The sequence below is a fragment of the Mustela nigripes genome, chromosome 1, assembly GCF_022355385.1.
Source record: "Mustela nigripes isolate SB6536 chromosome 1, MUSNIG.SB6536, whole genome shotgun sequence".
Lineage (NCBI taxonomy): Eukaryota > Metazoa > Chordata > Mammalia > Carnivora > Mustelidae > Mustela > Mustela nigripes.
In genome coordinates this window covers 14690507-14709016 of record NC_081557.1, presented here as the reverse complement: position 1 = coordinate 14709016, position 18510 = coordinate 14690507, and the positions used below count along the sequence as shown (strand labels likewise).

Here is an 18510-nt window from a genome sequence, read left to right as displayed (position 1 = left end):
ATGAATTTCAGATCAGTCTTTGGAAACAAAATGCATAGGATGCCTGAATGGTTCAAACCATTTAAGTGTCTGACTCTTCATTTCTGCTCAGTTCATGATCTCATAGTTGTGGAATCAAGCCACATGCCAGGCTCTGTGCTGGCCGTGGATCCTGCTGTGGAGTGTGTCTGTCTGTCTCTCCTTCTGCCTGTATCTTTGCTCCACTCTCTAAATAAATAAATAAATAAATAAAGACAATTATTTAAAAACAAAAACAAAAACAAAACACAGTGCAAATGAAAATAAGCCAAGGACCTGATTTCAAAAGAAACTCTTCTTATTAAAAATAATATGGAGAAATAATTTCATTCATAGAAAAATACATTCAAATTTAAATTCCATATATTTGAATGAAGCAATATAAGGAAGATATTTTTATCTGTTCACTGTTGAATTTAAGCACCTAGAAAAAATTTACATATTTAGCAATAAGTATTCATAAAGCAAATGAAAGAATTAAGAGACTTTCCTATTGATATGATCCAACAGTGTTTGATCCTATTCAATACACAGGTACTACTGAAAAGGGAATCTTATTCCATCTAAAGTAAAGTCATCATTTTCATTTAACATTTCCTGGAACAATATACATTGTATGCATTGTATGCATATCATAAAATCTACACAATCTGTGTCCCAGTTTGGGTCAAAAGGCCAGAAACCGCTACAAACCAGTAAGAGCTGATGTCTCAGTTCAGGCCCATATGCAGGAGCCTTCTGAAGAATCATGGAGAGTTAAATGTGTTGGTGTGAAGGCCATGGTTGCACATGGCTTATTGAGGTTGAGGAATGGTTCAGTTTGAAAGCACTTGGGCAGAAGTCTCCCTTACTCAAGGGAGCTTAGTCTTTTATAATTTTCAGGCCTGCAACTGGTTGGATGAGAATGCTACTTTAATAAGAGAAACATAATTTATTCAGCCTATGAATTCAAAAGTTAATATTATCCAAAATTATTAGTCACAACCCAAAGCAAAGTCAAAACAGTATCTGAGCAGCCTGCGGTCTAGGCAAGTTAACACATAGAATTAACTCGTAGAAGTCAGTTGATTATCCACATAGCACCTATACACATTTCTATAAATCATACTTAATCCCCAATAAAGACAATACAAGGTCATAATTCCATCTAACATCATACAACTATCCTGCAAACAACTGAAAATTCACTAAAATCTCCACAAGAAGGGAAGGTCATTTTCTTGTGTGATTTTTACTTTTATATTGATAGTAAGTTAAATACTAGGATGGAAAATTAAAAAAAAAAAATGCTACCCTTCTGTGATAGAAAGTTAATATATCTTCAGTTTCATACAATAATAAGAAAAGGAAGAAAACAGATATTTGCCTTATATATATTCACACATGTAGGCATATTCATAGCATAAGAAGTAAATACAATAATTACAGTTTTCATTTTGTAACACTCAAACGGTTGCCGCTAATATTTTTTACTACATTCTTCTGTTATTCTGTATTCAGTGTGCCTTCAGCAGCCTTAAAACCCAGCTGTGGTTCTTCAGCTGACAAGGAACAAAGACCTTCATTATTGAAGTGTCTGGGTCATTAGTAGGTCTGCCTGGATTGGGATGTTGTTGTTTTTCATTGACCTTAATCACAGAGCATGGTGATACTAAGTGTGGTCCTAAGTGATCTCCTCTATTCTAGATATACTCTTCCTTATCTCCATTGTGGAGAAGTAATCCGATTTCCTCTCAGTTGCCAGGATCAATCACCCAACCAACATAATAACTTATTTCTTTGTCTATTGATTCAAACTCATGAACTAGCCAGAGTGGTCAGGCAGCTTTGTTCCGTAGACTCTTCTTTGTGTCTCCCTCTGGAGTCATTTTTTCCCTTTGGAATGAGGACTTTGAAACAAGAAAATTTAACTAAATGGAATAGGAAGCAAAAATTAGTAGGTCATCAAAGACAATATAAATGATGCCTCTCACATTTCCTACTTTGGTTACAGGTCCTGGCTGTGGGAGGAACAGCCACATGCCATGAATACTGATTCAGAGCATAAATAGGCTTCCAGGAAACTGAAGACTCTTGCTCCAAACTTGGAAGGTATCGCTACCTAGCATGTACTATATCTAGTTCTGCAAAAGGTCTTTTTGCCATTATCAGGCCAATTTCTTCAACAGAGTAGGAAATACAATAATATCAATGATTTTGTGAGTATAGTTCCATTGTGCCAGTTCATTTTCTGTGAAGTGAGATTGTTGATCAGAAGCAATACTGTGTGAAATGCTATGATTGTGGACAAAAATTTCTCTAAGTCTGTGCCTGGTTGTTTTATCAGATGCATTGCTTATTGGGAAGGAAAATCCATATCAAAAGGGTCTATGGCTTTAAGAACAAAATACTGTCCTTTTATGATGGAAGCAGTCCAATGTAATCAATCTGTAACCAGGCAGATCATGCCAAGGAATGCTGCCATATTGGGGACTTCATGTTTCTGCTACTGGAAAATTTGGCACTTAGTAGTGGACAAGGCCAGGTTAGCTTTGGTTGGTGAAAGTCTGTGCTGTAGAGCTCATGCATCCTTGTTACCATGACCATTTTGTTCATGAACCTATTGGGTGATGATAGGAGCGGGTAGGGATAAGCCTGAGTTTTATGCACAAAATGAATCATCTTATTCACTTAATTATTAAAATCTTCCTCTGCTGGTCATTTAATGGTGAGCATTCAGAAGGGACATGAATATTTTGTGTGTATTTTTAAGGTATGGAAACATTCATCTTCCTCAAATTTTCTTGTTACTGATTTTCCAATTTTATGGGTTTTGTTTTATGGGTTTTGTTTGTCTGTTTGTCTTTGTGTTTTTCCAAGTCCCTGATTATTCAGCCATTCCTTTGGCTAAAATTCATGAATTAATATATGATGTACATCTGGCCATTTCTCCTTCCAAGAATGTGAACACCAGGTGCATTGGTTAGAGTTCTACTCATTGAAATAATTTCCCTTCACTACTGAACCTTATGAATTTTCCAGAATGGGGCTGTAGTTCTGTGTCTATTCTTTCATGAGTTACACCCACATATCAGTGTAAAATTTTCTGTATACCAGGCCCAAATCTTTTCTTCTTCTGTGAGTTGATCATAACAAAGCTCCACAAGACCTTGGGTGCATGCTGGGAGAATAAAGGCATCATAGGAAAAGTGGTGATCATGAACAACTGGGCACTTCTTCATATAATTTTTCTTTAGTTCTTGCTTGGGCAGATCACCTATAAAGTTGTCCCTCCTTATGAGGGAGAAGAGATATGTTTCAAGACCCTCAGTAGATGCCTGAAACTATGGATAGTATTATATATACTATTTTTTCTATACATTCATACCTCAGATATAGCATGCTTTATAAATTAGGCACAGTAAAATATTAACAACAATAATAATAAATAGAAAAAATTCATCAATAGCTGTAACAAAAGTTTTCTGAATGTGGTATATCTCTCTCTCACAATACCTGTTTGCACTAGTCACCATTCTTCTTGTGATGATGTGAGGTGAAAAAATATCATTGTGATGAGATGAAGTGAGGTGAATGACACGGGCATTGTGATGTAGCATTAGACTATTACTTATTTTCTGATGATATGTCAGAAGAACATCATCTGTTTCTGAACTTCAGGTCACTGTGCCCATGGAAAGCAAAACCATGTATAACAGGAGTTTATTCTATTCCATAATGGAGTGCTGCTTCACACATCAACTGTATGGCTCTAAGGGTCTGAAAACATCAAGTTCATAATAAAAAATTCAGCTTTCATGGAAACTTGGTGGCCCATGGCTGAGCCCAGTAGCAGACCAAGAGCCATTTCTCAAAAGAATAATAATTATCCATAGAAGATGGCAGAATTTTGCTCCAATATTCTGAGAGTCTGCACCACAGTTCATATATGGAGGACTTCTAAGGCTGCCAACATCAACATAAAAGACTAATGTTGTACTCTAAGTTAGCTAACTGAAATTAAATAAAAATGCCCACTTGGCAACCTTAAAAATATTTATTTTGAAAGAATAAATAATATAGGATAAAAACAGATAGGGAGAGAAACCTTAAACCATAAGAAAAAACTGAGGGTTGGTGGAGGAGAAGTAGGTGGAAAGATGGGATAACTGGATGATGGGTATTAAGGAGGGCACTTGATATAATGAGCAGTAGGTGTTATAAGCAACCGATGAATCACTGCATTCTACACCAAAAATAATAAATCACCATATGGTAAGGACACTAAGCGCTGCCAAACCTTTCTTCCATCGACACGTTAAGCACCATTGGATTTGCTGAATCATAACACCTATGTGGGATAGAAGCTTGCACCACAGCCTGGACATGTAACAGGACCTCTTCTTTTTTCTGAGCTCTGTGGAAACCAGCAGCTTTTTGATTCACTTGATAAATAGGCCAGAGTAAAACACCCAGAGGAAAAATCTTTCACCGTCCCAGTCCAAAGAGTCTTACTTGGTATTGTGTATCTCTTGATGTTGGAGGGGATAGATGACCAAGATACCCTTCACATTGAAAGGGACATCTTTTTTTTTTTTTTTCCTGGTTTCATTTAAATTCATTTGGTTACTAGATGGTGTTGTTGGGGTCCGTGATCAAAGGAAAGAGACTGATACAAAGCAAAAGTCAAGCAAAGCTTTATTTCACGCCAAGCATCAAGAATCTAACTGACCGGTCAGGGCTGTTTCTTATGAAAAGGTGACGACGACGACCATGGCAAGTCCGCTCCCAATGTGGCTGCTCTGGATGAGGCCTCTCCCCAGACGATGCTGCTCCTGACTAGGCCTCTCACTGAGGAGGCCTCAAGTCAAAGAAGCCACTCCCAGAATGAAGCTGCTCCTGCAAGGCATCTCGGCAAGGCCACGGCTCAGGGCAGTGGGGCTGCTGGTGGCCCTCACAACTCTTACAGCTCTGACAAGAGCTCTGGAAGCTCTGACAACTCTGACTCTCCCGGCTCTGATGACTCTCCTACTCCTCCGAGGGCTCTCCTTCTTTTTCTCTGAGGGCTCTCCTTCTCTGAGGGCTCTCCTTCTTCTTCTCCGAGGGCTCTCCTTATTCTTCTCTGAGGGCTCTCCTACTCCTCAGATGACTCTCCTACTCCTCCCCAGCCTCAGTCTTGCAGACTAACCTTTATAGGGGTGGTTGAGCCACGCCCCCACACAGGTGGCCAATGGGATATAAACTCACCTCAGTAAATATATGTGTGCCCCTCTGATTGGATGTCTTCACCTGGCCTGACTCACCCTTGTATCTAGGCTTTTCAAGTAAGTTCCTCTCGGAGGGGCAGGGTCAATCTAAGATCACTGCATAGGGTCAATCTAAGTTCACTGCAACAAAATGGCTCCCTCTGGCCAACTAGGCCCTTACATTCCCCCTTTTTCTTTGGAAATTAGTCAAATCCTTGACTTTTCAGCAAGTTATATGTTATATTGAGCATGTAAGACTAATATTTTACTGCTCTAATTTTCTTTGGTACAAATGACATTAGGGCATTTATAATACAGGAGTGAAAAGTAACAGTAATACACAGTAGACTCATAAGTTAGCTATTCAACACTTTCTATTACCTTTTCCAATTTTCCTAATTCAGTTCATCTAATTTCCTACCTATACTTTACATAAACAGGTAACAATAGGAGCAACAATAAACTCACAGTTCTTTTAGTCTTAGCTTTAGTCCATGGACAGCGGAGTCTGTTGGCTGCAGCTTCCATCTCTGGGAGGCGTCCTTACTCTCGACTTGTTTGACGTGACTTGCATGAACCCAGGCCCTAATGCCTTCTACTCTTACTGCCATGGGGGTGGTTAGGATAACAGTAAATGGTCCCTTCCAGCGAGGCTCCAAGTTCCCCACTTGATAGCAACATATCCAAACCAAGTCCCCGGGTTGGTAAGGATGTAGTTCCACCACCATCTCCATCCCAGTGTGGGCAGTTCAGATCCCTGCATGGGCTTTTTTTTAGACAGACTGTAATGCCTGCAGTGACTGGAGTATAGACTGATCAGTCATTTCTGCTAGGGCCACCTCCTGTAGCTGAGGACAGAGCCGGGGGGGGGTGTCCCTCAAACATTATTTCAAATGGGGTCACCTTTTTTAAATAGGGTGTACATTGTGCCCTGAGGAGGGTGAAGGAGATCCACCCATCCACTGCCAGTCTCCAGAATTAGTTTTGTCAAGGTCTCTTTAAGAGTCTGGTTCATTCTCTCTACTTGCCCAGAACTCTGGGGCTGATAGGCACAATGTAGTTTCCAATTAGTGCCCACGGCCTTGGCCAATGCCTGTGAGACTGAACTCACAAATGCAGGGCCATTGTCTGATCCAATCGCAAGAAGCAGCCAAACCTAGGAATTATTTCTTCTAGTAGCTTTTTGGCTACCACTCCTGCCATCTCATGTTTGGCAGAAAAAGTCTCTACCCAGCCTGAAAAGGTATCTACAAAAACTAACATATATTTGTGCCCATATTTTTCGGGTTTCATTTCTGTAAAATCTATTTCCCAATGAATTCCTGGTTCCTTACCTCTTTCTCTTTTCCCTCTTCCCATTTTAGTTCTTCCCACATTAACTTCCTGGCATTGAGCACATCTATCAACTACATCCTGAACCATATGCCCTAATTTAGAAACCTGAAATTGCTTGCCTATAAGGTCCTTGAGTTTGTGTATCCCCAAATGAGTACCCTGATGTATCTGGTCTATTAACTTCTTACCTAGTTTTCAAGGAAGAATTTTTTTCCTGCTTTAGTCTTAGCCAAGTGCCCTTCATAGTCCAATTTAACCCATTTCTGTAAATACTTTAAATATTCTACTGAATAGTTTGGTTTTTCTGGTAGGGCTGGAGCCAGGAGTGTAACCAGTTCTTGCACTGTTTCTCAGACTGCTTGCTTTGCGACTTGATCTACTAAGTGGTTTCCTTTTGAAATCAGATCAGTCCCCTTTTGGTGTCCCAGGCAATGCATAACAGCCACCTCTTTTGGGTCCCAAATAGCCTGGAGGAGAGCCAATATTTCTCCTCTGTTTTTAATTCCTTTTCCTTCTGCTGTTAATAGGCCCCTTTCTTTATAAATAGCCCCATGCATATGGAGAGTATCAAAGGCATACCTGCTGTCCGTATAGATGTTACCAGTTTTACCTTTGGCCATCTGCAGTGCCTTAGTGAGTGCAATCAGTTCCACTTTTTGTGCCAAAGTTCCATGTGGCAGGGCTGATATCCAGAGTTCCTGCTCAGGAGAAACAACCACAGCCCCTGCATACTTCTTTCCATCGACCATGTAGCTACTCCCATCTGTGAACAGAGTCATCTCGTCATCTGGGAGGGGAATGTCTCTGAGATCCAGCCTTATTCCTGTGACTTGGGTTAGGACCTCCCCACAGTCGTGTGGATGGTCAGCAAGGTCCTCTGACAGCACTGTGGTTGGATTTAGCACCACTGGGGGCTGGAAGGTCATTCTTGGTTCGTTGAGGAGGAGGGCCTGATACCCTGTCACTTGGGTGTTCATCATGCCTCAGTCGGGTGGAGTCTGGAGAAGGCCCTCAGTAGTGTGTGAGGTGGTTATGATGAGATTTTGACCCAGTCAATTTACTTGCATCCTTGACCAGGAGGGCCTGGTTGCAGGAGGGCGTTGCAGCAATTATGCGGAGGCAAGGGGGGAACCCAGCTGCTACTGGATCTAGTTTCTTGCTAAGATAGGCTACTGGCCTTCGCCAAGGCCCCAGAGTCTGAGTTAAAACTCCTTTGGCCACCCCTGCTTTTTCATCCACATATAATTGGAAGGGCTTGGTAACATCTGGGATGGCCAATGCTGGGGCATTCAATAAGGCTGTTTGTAATTCCTGAAATTCTCCTTCTGCCTTAGCTTTCTACTCTATCATAGTGAGCCCTCCTTTTGCCAGTTCATAGAGAGGTTGCGCAATCTCCGCAAACTGCGGTATCCACAGCCTACACTAGCCCACCGTCCCAAGAAACCCCCTTACTTGTCAGGACGTGGTGGGGTGGGGGTATTAGGTGATCACCTGTTTCCTAGACTCAGACAGTGAACGCAGTCCCTCATGGAGATCAAAGCCTAGATAAGTGGCATGGCTCTGACAGAGCTGTGCTTTCTTCGCTGACACCTGATACCCTTTTTCCTGCAGAGTCTCTAAGAGAGCTCTCGTCCCCCACAAACATGACTCATAGTCCTCAGCAGCTACTAGCAAGTCATCAACGTACTGTAACAGAGTGACTCCTGTGTTGTAGGGACTCATGTAGGGACTCATCGAAGATAGTGGGCAAATTCTTGAACCCTTGGGGAAGTCTTGTCCAGGTGAGCTGGCCTTGAAACTCTTTCTGTAGGTCAGACCACTCAAAAGAAAAAAGGGGTGAGATTCCCTTGCTAAAGATATACAGAAAAATGCATCCTTAATATCTAAGACGGTATATACATTTCTTCTGGGGCCCAGGAGGGAGAGTAGGGTATAGGGGTTAGGCACCATCGGGTTGATATCTTCAACCCATTTATTAACTTCCTGAAAGTCCTGGATGGGTCGGTATTCCCCAGTCTTGGCCTTTTTGATGGGCAGCAAAGGTGTGTTCCATGAGATTTGCAAGGAACTAGGATCCCATCACCTCGGAGTCAATTAATGTTTCTGATCCCTTCCTTTGCTTCCCGGGGAAGGGGGTACTGCTGAACGCGAATAGCCATACCTGTCACTTTTAATTGTACCACCACTGGAGGTTGTTCCTTGGCCAAGCCAGAGGGCTTCCCTTCTGCCCAGACCTGGGGAAACTCGTCCTATAGGATTTGGAGAAGGCTCCCCCCCTTTGTTTCTTCTGGTTTTGAGAATGGCTCATAAAGGAGGTATTCATCTACTGCTGCCATAAGCACTTGTACAGTGGGCTGTCTCAAGGTTACAGTCACGTCTCCTTCCGAGAACCGAATGCCAGCTCTTAACTTGTGGAGGAGATCTCTTCCCATCAAGTTATATGGGGCATTAGGGAGGACCAAAAATTGATGCTTAACTACTCTGGAGGCCAAATTTAAAGTCCTTTATGTTGTCCATTTATGTCTCTCTGTGCCACTTGCTCCTTGTACCCAAACTTCCTCTCCAGATAGTTTTCCCATAGGTTTAAGTAATGATGAAAATTGGGCTTCCATGTCCACCAAAAAATCAACTGATTTCCCCTCCATTTCAATTTTTACCTGAGGTTCAGAGAGGGGCTCTGAACCATGGCCCCTTCATTCTCTGGTGGCAAGCATTGCTGTCTTCCTTTTAAGGCACTTCCTGGACCAATGTCCTTTTTCCTTACAGTAAGCACACTGATCTGAATCTAAGTCTTCCCACCTTCCTTCTCTGTGCTTAGGCTTTTCCTTCCATTTACTGTCCCCTACCCATCTCCTCCCCACCTCATATAATGCCAAAACCTTAACCAGTTTTTTGTCTGCTTTTCGTCCTCTTGTGCATCCTTGTTGTTAAACACCTTTTCTGCGATTCCCACTAACTCAGGCAGATTCTTCCCTTCATATACCTCAATTTTCTGAAGTTTCCTCCTTACATCTGGGGCTGACTGACTGACAAAAGCAAGATTTATTGCCCTCTGATTTTCAGGTGCCTAAGGATTGATTGGGCTATATATTTTATAGGCTTCAATTAGCCTTTCTAGGAAAGCTCCTGGAGACTCATTCTTACCTTGAGTCATCGTACTAATTTTAGATAAATTTATGGGTTTCCTTGCTGCTGCACGGAGGCTTCCCAGTAAAGCCTGGTGGTAAAAACATAAGCTCTCCTTGCCTTCGTCGGAGTTTAGATCCCAGTCGGGAGGTTCCCTCGGGCAGTAGTCCTCCATTTGGTGGGGATCGAGGTCCCCACCAAGTCTCTCCCTTATCACTTTATGGGTTTCTCACATGATGTGATCCCACTCTTCCCCGTTAAAGAGAGCCATAAGGAGCTGTTGAACATCCACCCGGGTAGGTTGATGAGTAAGAAAGACAGTTTCCAAGAGGCTAATTAAATGCTAGGGGTGGTCAGAAAGGGATTTGTGTTGGATCTTCCAGTTATATATGTCAGAAGGGATATAGCTTAGGTAGGGCTGCCCTCTCCCTCTGGCAGAGCAACCTCACGAAGAGGCAGCGTTGGTATGGACAGTACTGGTGAGGTAAAGGGAGACTGAGGGGGATAGAGAAAAGGGGAAGTATCAGGGTGGTCTCTCTGCTTGGTGGTCCCAGAGGTGGACCCCGACTATGTATGAGGTGGACTGGTAAAGGCATTTCAGGACCGAGAGTCAGATTTAGAGGACAAATAAGGGGGGGGGGGAATTTCACATCCTCTATATCCGATGGAGGTAGAACAGTCTTCTTCCCTGGTTCCCCCTCATCTGTCTCTTCTGGTTTTGGTGCTCTGACCTTCCTTAGAAGGAGAGAAATGGTTTCATTATCAGGGGGAAGGTGGGACTTGAGCCATGATGGCGGCACTTCTATCAGATATCGCCAGGCCACAATGTACGGTATTTGGTCTCGATGTAGATCAAAGACCTCACTCAGGGTAGAATAGACCCAGGTCAAGGCAAACATTCCTTCCGGCGGCCACTGTGGAGAAAGTGGGCCACTCAAATTGGCAGAGTGTTTTTAGTTTTCCTGGGTAAACCTTGTCACCTGACTGAGTGGCTTTACCTTGAAAATCCTTGAAATGTTCAAGAACAAGACCTACAGGTGTCACAGGCCCCTTACTCCCTGTTTGTCCCATTTCTCCAAATACAACAAACAGCACAATAGACAACAACAACAACAAAAAAAAAAAAAACAAGGCAAAGACAACTGCAGACCCAGCAATCCCCATCCAGAGCCTGCTGCTTGTGGGGACTTTCTTGGTCCCCTGCAAACACAACAAACCACATAACAGACAACAAAAGAACCAGGCAAAGACAACTGCAGACCCAATGATTCTTACCCAGAAGCTGCCACTGGTGGGGGCTTTCTTTATCCCCCAACCGCCTATGGGGACTCGAACCCCTCAACTGTCTAGGGGGACTCATACCCCCCAACTGCCCAGGGGGACTCGAACCTCCCAAATGCCTGGAGGGACTCGAACCCACTGTCAATCTACCAGCAGAGTGATGGGGCATCCCTGCATCCATTCCAGCCCTTGGTAGCATGGCTGCATCCAGCTTCTCCTTGGTGGGCTACACCCTGGAGCTCCAGACAGATAGGGTCCCAATACCTAAGATCTCATTACCCAAGATCCCAATACCTTTGGAGGCTTTTCCCAAAAATTCCAATGCTGGCTCAAGTTCTCGTCATTTTATCCCGGATGAGCCCCCAATGTTGGGGTCCGTGATCAAAGGCATGAGACCCATACGAAGCGAAGGTCAAGCAAAGCTTTATTTCACGCCAACCATCAAGAGTCAAACTGACCAATCAGAGCTGTTTCTGACGATGACGACCACCTGGCAAGGCCACTCCCAACATGGCCACTCTGGATGAGGCTGCTCCCCAGACAGGGCCTTTCCCTGGACAGGGGCTCCTCCGGAGAGTCTGCTGCCTGAGGCCACGGCTTGGGGCGGCGGGGCCGCTGGCAGCTCTCATGGCTCTTACAGCTCTGACAAGAGCTCTGACAGCTCTGACAAGAGCCCTGACAGCTCTGACAGCTCTTACAAGAGCTCTGAGGGCTCTGACAGGTCTTACAAGAGCTTTGACAGCTCTGATGGCTCTTACAGCTCTTACAAGAGCTCTGATGGCTCTGACGGCTCTTATAACCGCTCTGATGGCTCTGACAGCTCTGACAGCTCTCCCGGCTCTGACGACTCTCCTACTCCTCCCCAGCTTCAGCCTTGCAGACTAACCTTTATAGGGGTGGTTGAGCCCTGCCCCCACACAGGTGGCCAATGGGATTTAAACTCCCCTCAGTAAATATAGGTATGCCCTTCTGATTGGATGTCTTCACCCGGCCTGACTTGCCTTTGTATCTAGGCTTTGCAAGTAAGTTCCTCTGGGAGGGGCAGGGTCAATCTAAGTTCACTGCATAGGGTCAATCTAAGTTCACTGCAACAAAATGGCTCTCTCTGGCCAACCAGTCCCTTACAGTGTATTATTATTTTGGCATAGAATGCAGTGATTCATTGGTTGCTTATAACACCTACTGCTCATTATATCAAGTGCCTTCCTAATACCCATCATCCAATTATCTCATCTTTCCACCTACTTCTCCTCCACCAACCCTCAGTTTTTTCTTATGGCTTAAGGTTTGTCTCCCTCTCTATTTTATTCTTTCAAAATAAATATTTTTAAGGTTGCCAATTAGGTATTTTTATTTAAATTCAGTTAGCTAACTTATAGTACAACATTGTTTTTTTTTTAATGTGGTGTTTCTATGATTCATTAGTTCACCATAACACACAGTGCTCATCTCAAAATATGCCCTCCTTAATACTTATCACCTTGTTACACCATCCTGCCATCTAACCTTCTCTCTCCACAAATTCAGTTTGTTTCCCAGAGTCAAGGGTCTCTTGTGATTTATCTCCCTCTCTGATTTCTTCCCTTCTGGTTGTCTCTCCCTTACCCTATGGTCCTCTGTGGTATTCCTTGTATTCCACATATGAGTGAAAACATATAATGACTGTCTTTCTCTGATTGACTTATTTAACTTAGCATAATAACCCCCAGTTCCACACATGTTTATGCAAAAGATAGCTTTCATCCATATTGATGGCTGAGTAATATTCCACTACATACACGAACCCCATATTTTTCCAGTCATCTGTTGACAGGCATCCCAGTTCCTCCAAATCTGTCTATTGTGGACATTGCTGCTATGAACATTGGGGTGCATGGGCCCTTTCTTTTCACTACATCTGTTTCTTTGGGGTAAATACCTTGTAGTGCAATTGCTGGGTTATAGGGTAGGTCTACTCTTAACTTTTTGAGGAAACAAACACTTATTTAGCACTAAGCTTTAATAGGATTATGAGATCTTCATTTTCCCTGTTCCTGTCTCTCTAGGGCCATACCCTGTCATTTATCCTTTATAAACTCATTGTCTAGCACACTGTCTAGCACATGGTAAGAGTTCATTAAGTAACTGTTGACTGAATAGATGAATTAACTACCATAACCACACTGAAATCACCAGATTTCCTACAAACTGATTTTCACCCCTGACCTTGGTTATGTAATCCCTCTCTTAGGAATGTTCCTACACCAAATAATCTGTACATATTCAAACTGTGGACAGGATTTCATGTTTCAGGTTCCATTTTTGTATGTCATTTCATATTTGAACCATTCCTGAACCTCTGGGTCTTTCTTTAGTGTTCCTCACAGAATGCTTTCACAGCACCCCTTTGCTGCCACTACCTTACCATTTGTAATATGGTGTTTTCATTTTCTGACCCTGCTGGGTGTCTCTCAGGTGATCTGAAGCTCTCTGAAGGCAAGACCCAAATTCCTCTCTACTTACCATTGAGATACAACCATCAATGTGTCTGATATATTCTTTGGGCTAAATAAATTTCTGTTGATATTCCTTCGGTTGAGGGACAGAAGAAATAAATGGAATAAATTTATCCTGAAGTTGTTTTGAATGTAGATGGAAACGTATATTTTTTAAAATATCTATTCATAATTAAATGTTACCAAATTTTAAACTAATTAAAAAAGAAAAATAACACGAACAGTTCCCAATCATATGATGAAATCTTACTGAAAGCAGGAAGAGTAGCAAGTTAAGCTATTTGCTTTTTAACTGAGAATCTGAGTTTCAATTTCTTTCTCATCACACATCTTAAGCAGGAGTTAAAACAAATTGAAGTTTCTTGAAGAGATCTAGTTAGAAGGCTCAGAGTCCGAATCAGACAAAAATGAGAAAATAATTCTATACACTCTAGTATTTTTTTTTACCTTCCTTTATACTTTTATTTTTCTTTCAACATTTATCATGGACTAGACATTGTTCTACTTGTAGTAACTATTCTTTGTTAGCAGACAAAATCTTTAAGGAGCAAAAATTTACATAAAGACTAGAAATTCTCATATCAGATAAAGGACTAGTGTCCAGAATCTATAAAGAACTTAGCAAACTCAACACCCAAAGAACAAATAATCCAATCAAGAAATGGGCAGAGGACATGAACAGACATCTCTGCAAAGAAGACATCCAGATGGCCAACAGACACATGAAAAAGTGCTCCATATCACTCGGCATCAGGGAAATACAAATCAAAACCACAATGAGATATCACCTCACACCAGTCAGAATGGCTAAAACAAACAAGTCAGGAAATGACAGATGCTGGCGAGGATGCAGAGAAAGGGGAAACCTCCTACACTGTTGGTGGGAATGCAAGCTGGTGCAGCCACTCTGGAAAACAGCATGGAGGTTCCTCAAAATGTTGAAAATAGAACTGCCCTATGACCCAGCAATTGCACTATTGGGTATTTACCCTAAAGATACAAACGTAGTGATCCAAAGGGGCATGTGCAACCGAATGTTTATAGCAGCAATGTCCACAATAGCCAAACTATGGAAAGAACCTAGATGTCCATCAACAGATGAATGGATCAAGAAGATGTGGTATATATACACAATGGAATACTATGCAGCCATCAAAAGAAATGAAATCTTGCCATTTGCGACAACATGGATGGAACTAGAGCGTATCACGCTTAGCGAAATAAGTCAAGCAGAGAAAGACAACTATCATATGATCTCCCTGATATGAGGAAGTGGTGATGCAACATGGGAGCTTAAGTGGGTAGGAGAAGAATCAATGAAACAAGATGGGAGTGGGAGGGAGACAAACCATAAGTGACTCTTAATCTCACAAAACAAACTGAGGGTTGCTGGGGGGAGGGGTTTTGGGAGTAGGGGGTGGGATTATGGACATTGGGGAGGGTATGTGCTTTGGTGAGTGCTGTGAAGTGTGTAAACCTGGTGATTCACAGACCTGTACCCCTGGGGATAAAAATATATGTTTATAAAAAATAAAAAATTAATGGGCGCCTGGGTGGCTCAGTGGTTAAGCCGCTGCCTTCGGCTCAGGTCATGATCTCAGGGTCCTGGGATCGAGTCCCGCATCGGGCTCTCTGCTCGGCAGGGAGCCTGCTTCCTCCTCTCTCTCTCTGCCTGCCTCTCTACCTACTTGTGATTTCTCTCTGTCAAATAAATAAATAAAATCTTTAAAAAAAAAAAAAAATTGTCAAATATTTAAAAAAAAAATAAAAAAAATAAAAATAAAATAAAAAAATAATTAAAAAAAAAAGAAATTCTTGTATGGTAATTAAAAATCATTTATTTGAACATCACATTTTTTTTATTTTTTAAAGAACAAGGAGGAAGAATTACAGAGAACAATTTTCTTTATTTTTTTTAAGATTTTATTTATTTATTTGACAGAGAGAAATTACAAGTACATGGAGAGGCAGGCAGAGGGAGAGAGAGGGAAGCAGGCTCCCTGCCGAGCAGAGAGCCCGATGTGGGACTCGATCCCAGGACCCCGAGATCATGACCAGAGCCGAAGGCAGTGGCTTAACCCGCCAAGCCACCCAGGTGCCCCTGAACATCACATTTTTCATGGCTTATCAGCATAAGATCGTGATATGAACGATATCAAATGATTCTGAGGTCTACAGGAAATTTGGAAACATGGTATAATATTCTTATTCCTAAAGTAGTTACAAAACACAATATTACAGTGATGTGTTATCATAACCTATGATAAATAAAATTAAACAGAGTTGTTAATGGAACATCTCTAGAATTTATTTCTAGTCACAAATTAATATAAATATAACACATAATTTTATAACTATATATCACTATGACATATATGTATATAATAATATAACACATATATGCATGCTATATATATATATAACATTATAATACATGTATATTATAATATATATTACATGTAATATGGAGTATGAGGCACTATCCCCAGTTCAATATATGGTAACTATTACAATCATTTTTCTATCACCATTGCCTTGCATTGCATCATAGCATTAAAGGGCATGGACTGAGAAATCAGGTAGATTCAGATTATTGACTCTTTGGTGTTCTTATTTTGAGACTTTCCCTTTTCTGCTTACTCTCCTATAAAATGGGGATAATGCCACCCTTTTTGATTTGTTATAGAGATTGCTGCTTAATACCAATATATTTTTAATTATTAAATTAGGATGAAAGCATATGAATCCATATACATGAATGAAGGTAGTAAAACTAAACCTCAGTTTGATAGAATTGTCCAAATATTCAAAGAGTGATCCTGGCTTAGGGTTATTTTTCCTTTTCTTGTGCCCACTTTGTTCTTTTCAATGCAAAGTCTAGGATTCATATCATTCACTTTTTTTTTTTTCATTTTATAGGTGCTCTTTGCAAAAAGGACATCCAAAATGTCCTTTTGACCTTTGCTCGAGTTGAATCAATGTAGATCTCCAGGCACATTATTTGGCATCTGAAATAGCTTTCTTACTACACAATTTTCTAATGGCATCTTTCATCTGATCATTTCTCAAGGTATAGATTAAAGGATTTAACATGGGTGTTATTGTAGTATAGAACACAGCAACTGCTTTATCAATAGATAAAGTAGTTGCAGGTCTCATGTACACAAATATGCAGGGCACAAATAATAGGACAACCACTGTGATGTGGGAGACACAGGTGGAGAGGGCTTTGCGCCTTGCCTCCAAGCTGTGGTTCTTTAGGGAACGCAGAATGACCACATAGGAAACCATCAAGAGGAGGAAGTTTAAGACACAGATGAAACCACTGTTAGCAGCAACAAAGAACCCTAGAGTGTAGGTATCAGTGCAGGCAAGATTGAGCAAAGGGTTAAGATCACATATAAAATGATCTATGATATTAGGGCCACAGAAGGGTAATGGGATGATAAAGAGGATTTGTATGGTTGCATGTAGGAAGCCTCCCACCCATACCACTCCCATTAGAAGGCTGCACACCTGCCGATTCATGATGGTCATGTAGTGCAATGGCTTGCAGATGGCCACATAGCGGTCATAGGCCATCACAGTAAGCAGGATCACATCAGCACCTCCAAAGAAATGCTCCCCAAATATTTGGATAATACATGCATTGAATGGGATGGTCTTCTTTTCACGGAGCGATTCTATGATCAGTGTAGGGGTATTTACAGAAGAATAGCAGGCATCAATGAAGGAGAGATAGGCCAGAAAAAAGTACATGGGGGACCCTGATAATGGGCTGGCAGTGATAGTGACTACAGTGAGCACATTTCCTACCACAGAGATGATGTAGATGAACAAAAACACAGTAAATACGATTTTCTGCATCTTTGGATTCTCTGTGAGCCCCAGTAGAACAAACTCTGTCACATTGTTCCTATTCTCCATAATTTCATTTTATGATTAATTATGTTACCTGAAAAGAAATCATTTTTTATTAATGTAACCTTGACTATATTAAGCTTATTACCTAGTAAATAATAAATGCCTAAATTTCATTGAGTCATGAATTCTCATGCTGTTTTTTGACATATAAAGTAAGCTCAAGTTCTGAAGATCATCTGTACATACTTCATCATCCGAGATAACCAAGAGACTATGTTGTTGTAGTCAAGGCTATAACTACAAAGCCAGAATTTTTTCTTTTATCCTTAGAATTGACAATATGAGTGGAAGGATGAACAAAAGTTGGAGGAAGGGTGCCACTTGGATAAAACTTTGGTAGCGATATTTGTGTGTCTTGGATAAAGTTAGCTGAGCTCCAGTAAGGGGATGTAAGCCAGAAACAGAAAGCCCATTATCAGACTATTTAAAGAGTTGACAAAAATTGTCATAGCATATTTCTTATGGGAATATAATAAAAGGCTACAGGACCTACCATAAAAAAATTGGTTGTAACTGGGTAAAAACCCAGGAACTGGAGGGTATAGGCTTAGTGAAATGAGTCAGTCAGAGGAAGACAATATCGTGCTGTTCACTCATTTGTGGAATACAAAAAATAGTGCATCAGATCATAAGTAAAGGCCAGGAAAACTAAATGGGAAGAAATCATAGAGGGAGGCAAAACCATGAAAGACTTTTTTTTAAACTTTATTTGTTTATTTGACAAAGAGAAAGATCACAAGTAGGCAGAGAGGCAGACAGAGGTGGGGGGGAAGCAGACTCTGTGCTCAGTGGAGATCCTGATGTGGGGCTCAAACCCAGGACCCTGAGATCATGACCTGAGCCAAAGGCAGAGGCTTAACCCACTGAGCTACACAGGCACCCCAGGACTTTTAACTCTTGGAAACAAGCTGAGGGTTGCTGAAGGGGAGATTTCAGGGGAATGGGGTAGCTGGGTGATGGGCATTTAGGAGGGCAAGTGATGTGATGAACACTGTATGTTATATACAACTGTTGAATTATTAAACACTACATCTAAAACTTATGATGTACTATATGTTAGATAAAAAGTTTAAATTAAAAAAAAAAACCTCCAGGAACAATATACT

General features: G+C 41.4%; 1 protein-coding gene across 1 annotated transcript; it reads right to left on the bottom strand.

Annotated features, from left to right (window-relative positions):
- Positions 1-16477: 16477 nt before the first annotated feature.
- Positions 16478-17407, bottom strand: LOC132010397 (olfactory receptor 4C46-like). The gene has a single exon (XM_059388272.1). The coding sequence runs from the start codon at positions 17405-17407 to the stop codon at positions 16478-16480; it is 930 nt and encodes a 309-aa protein (XP_059244255.1).
- Positions 17408-18510: the final 1103 nt, after the last annotated feature.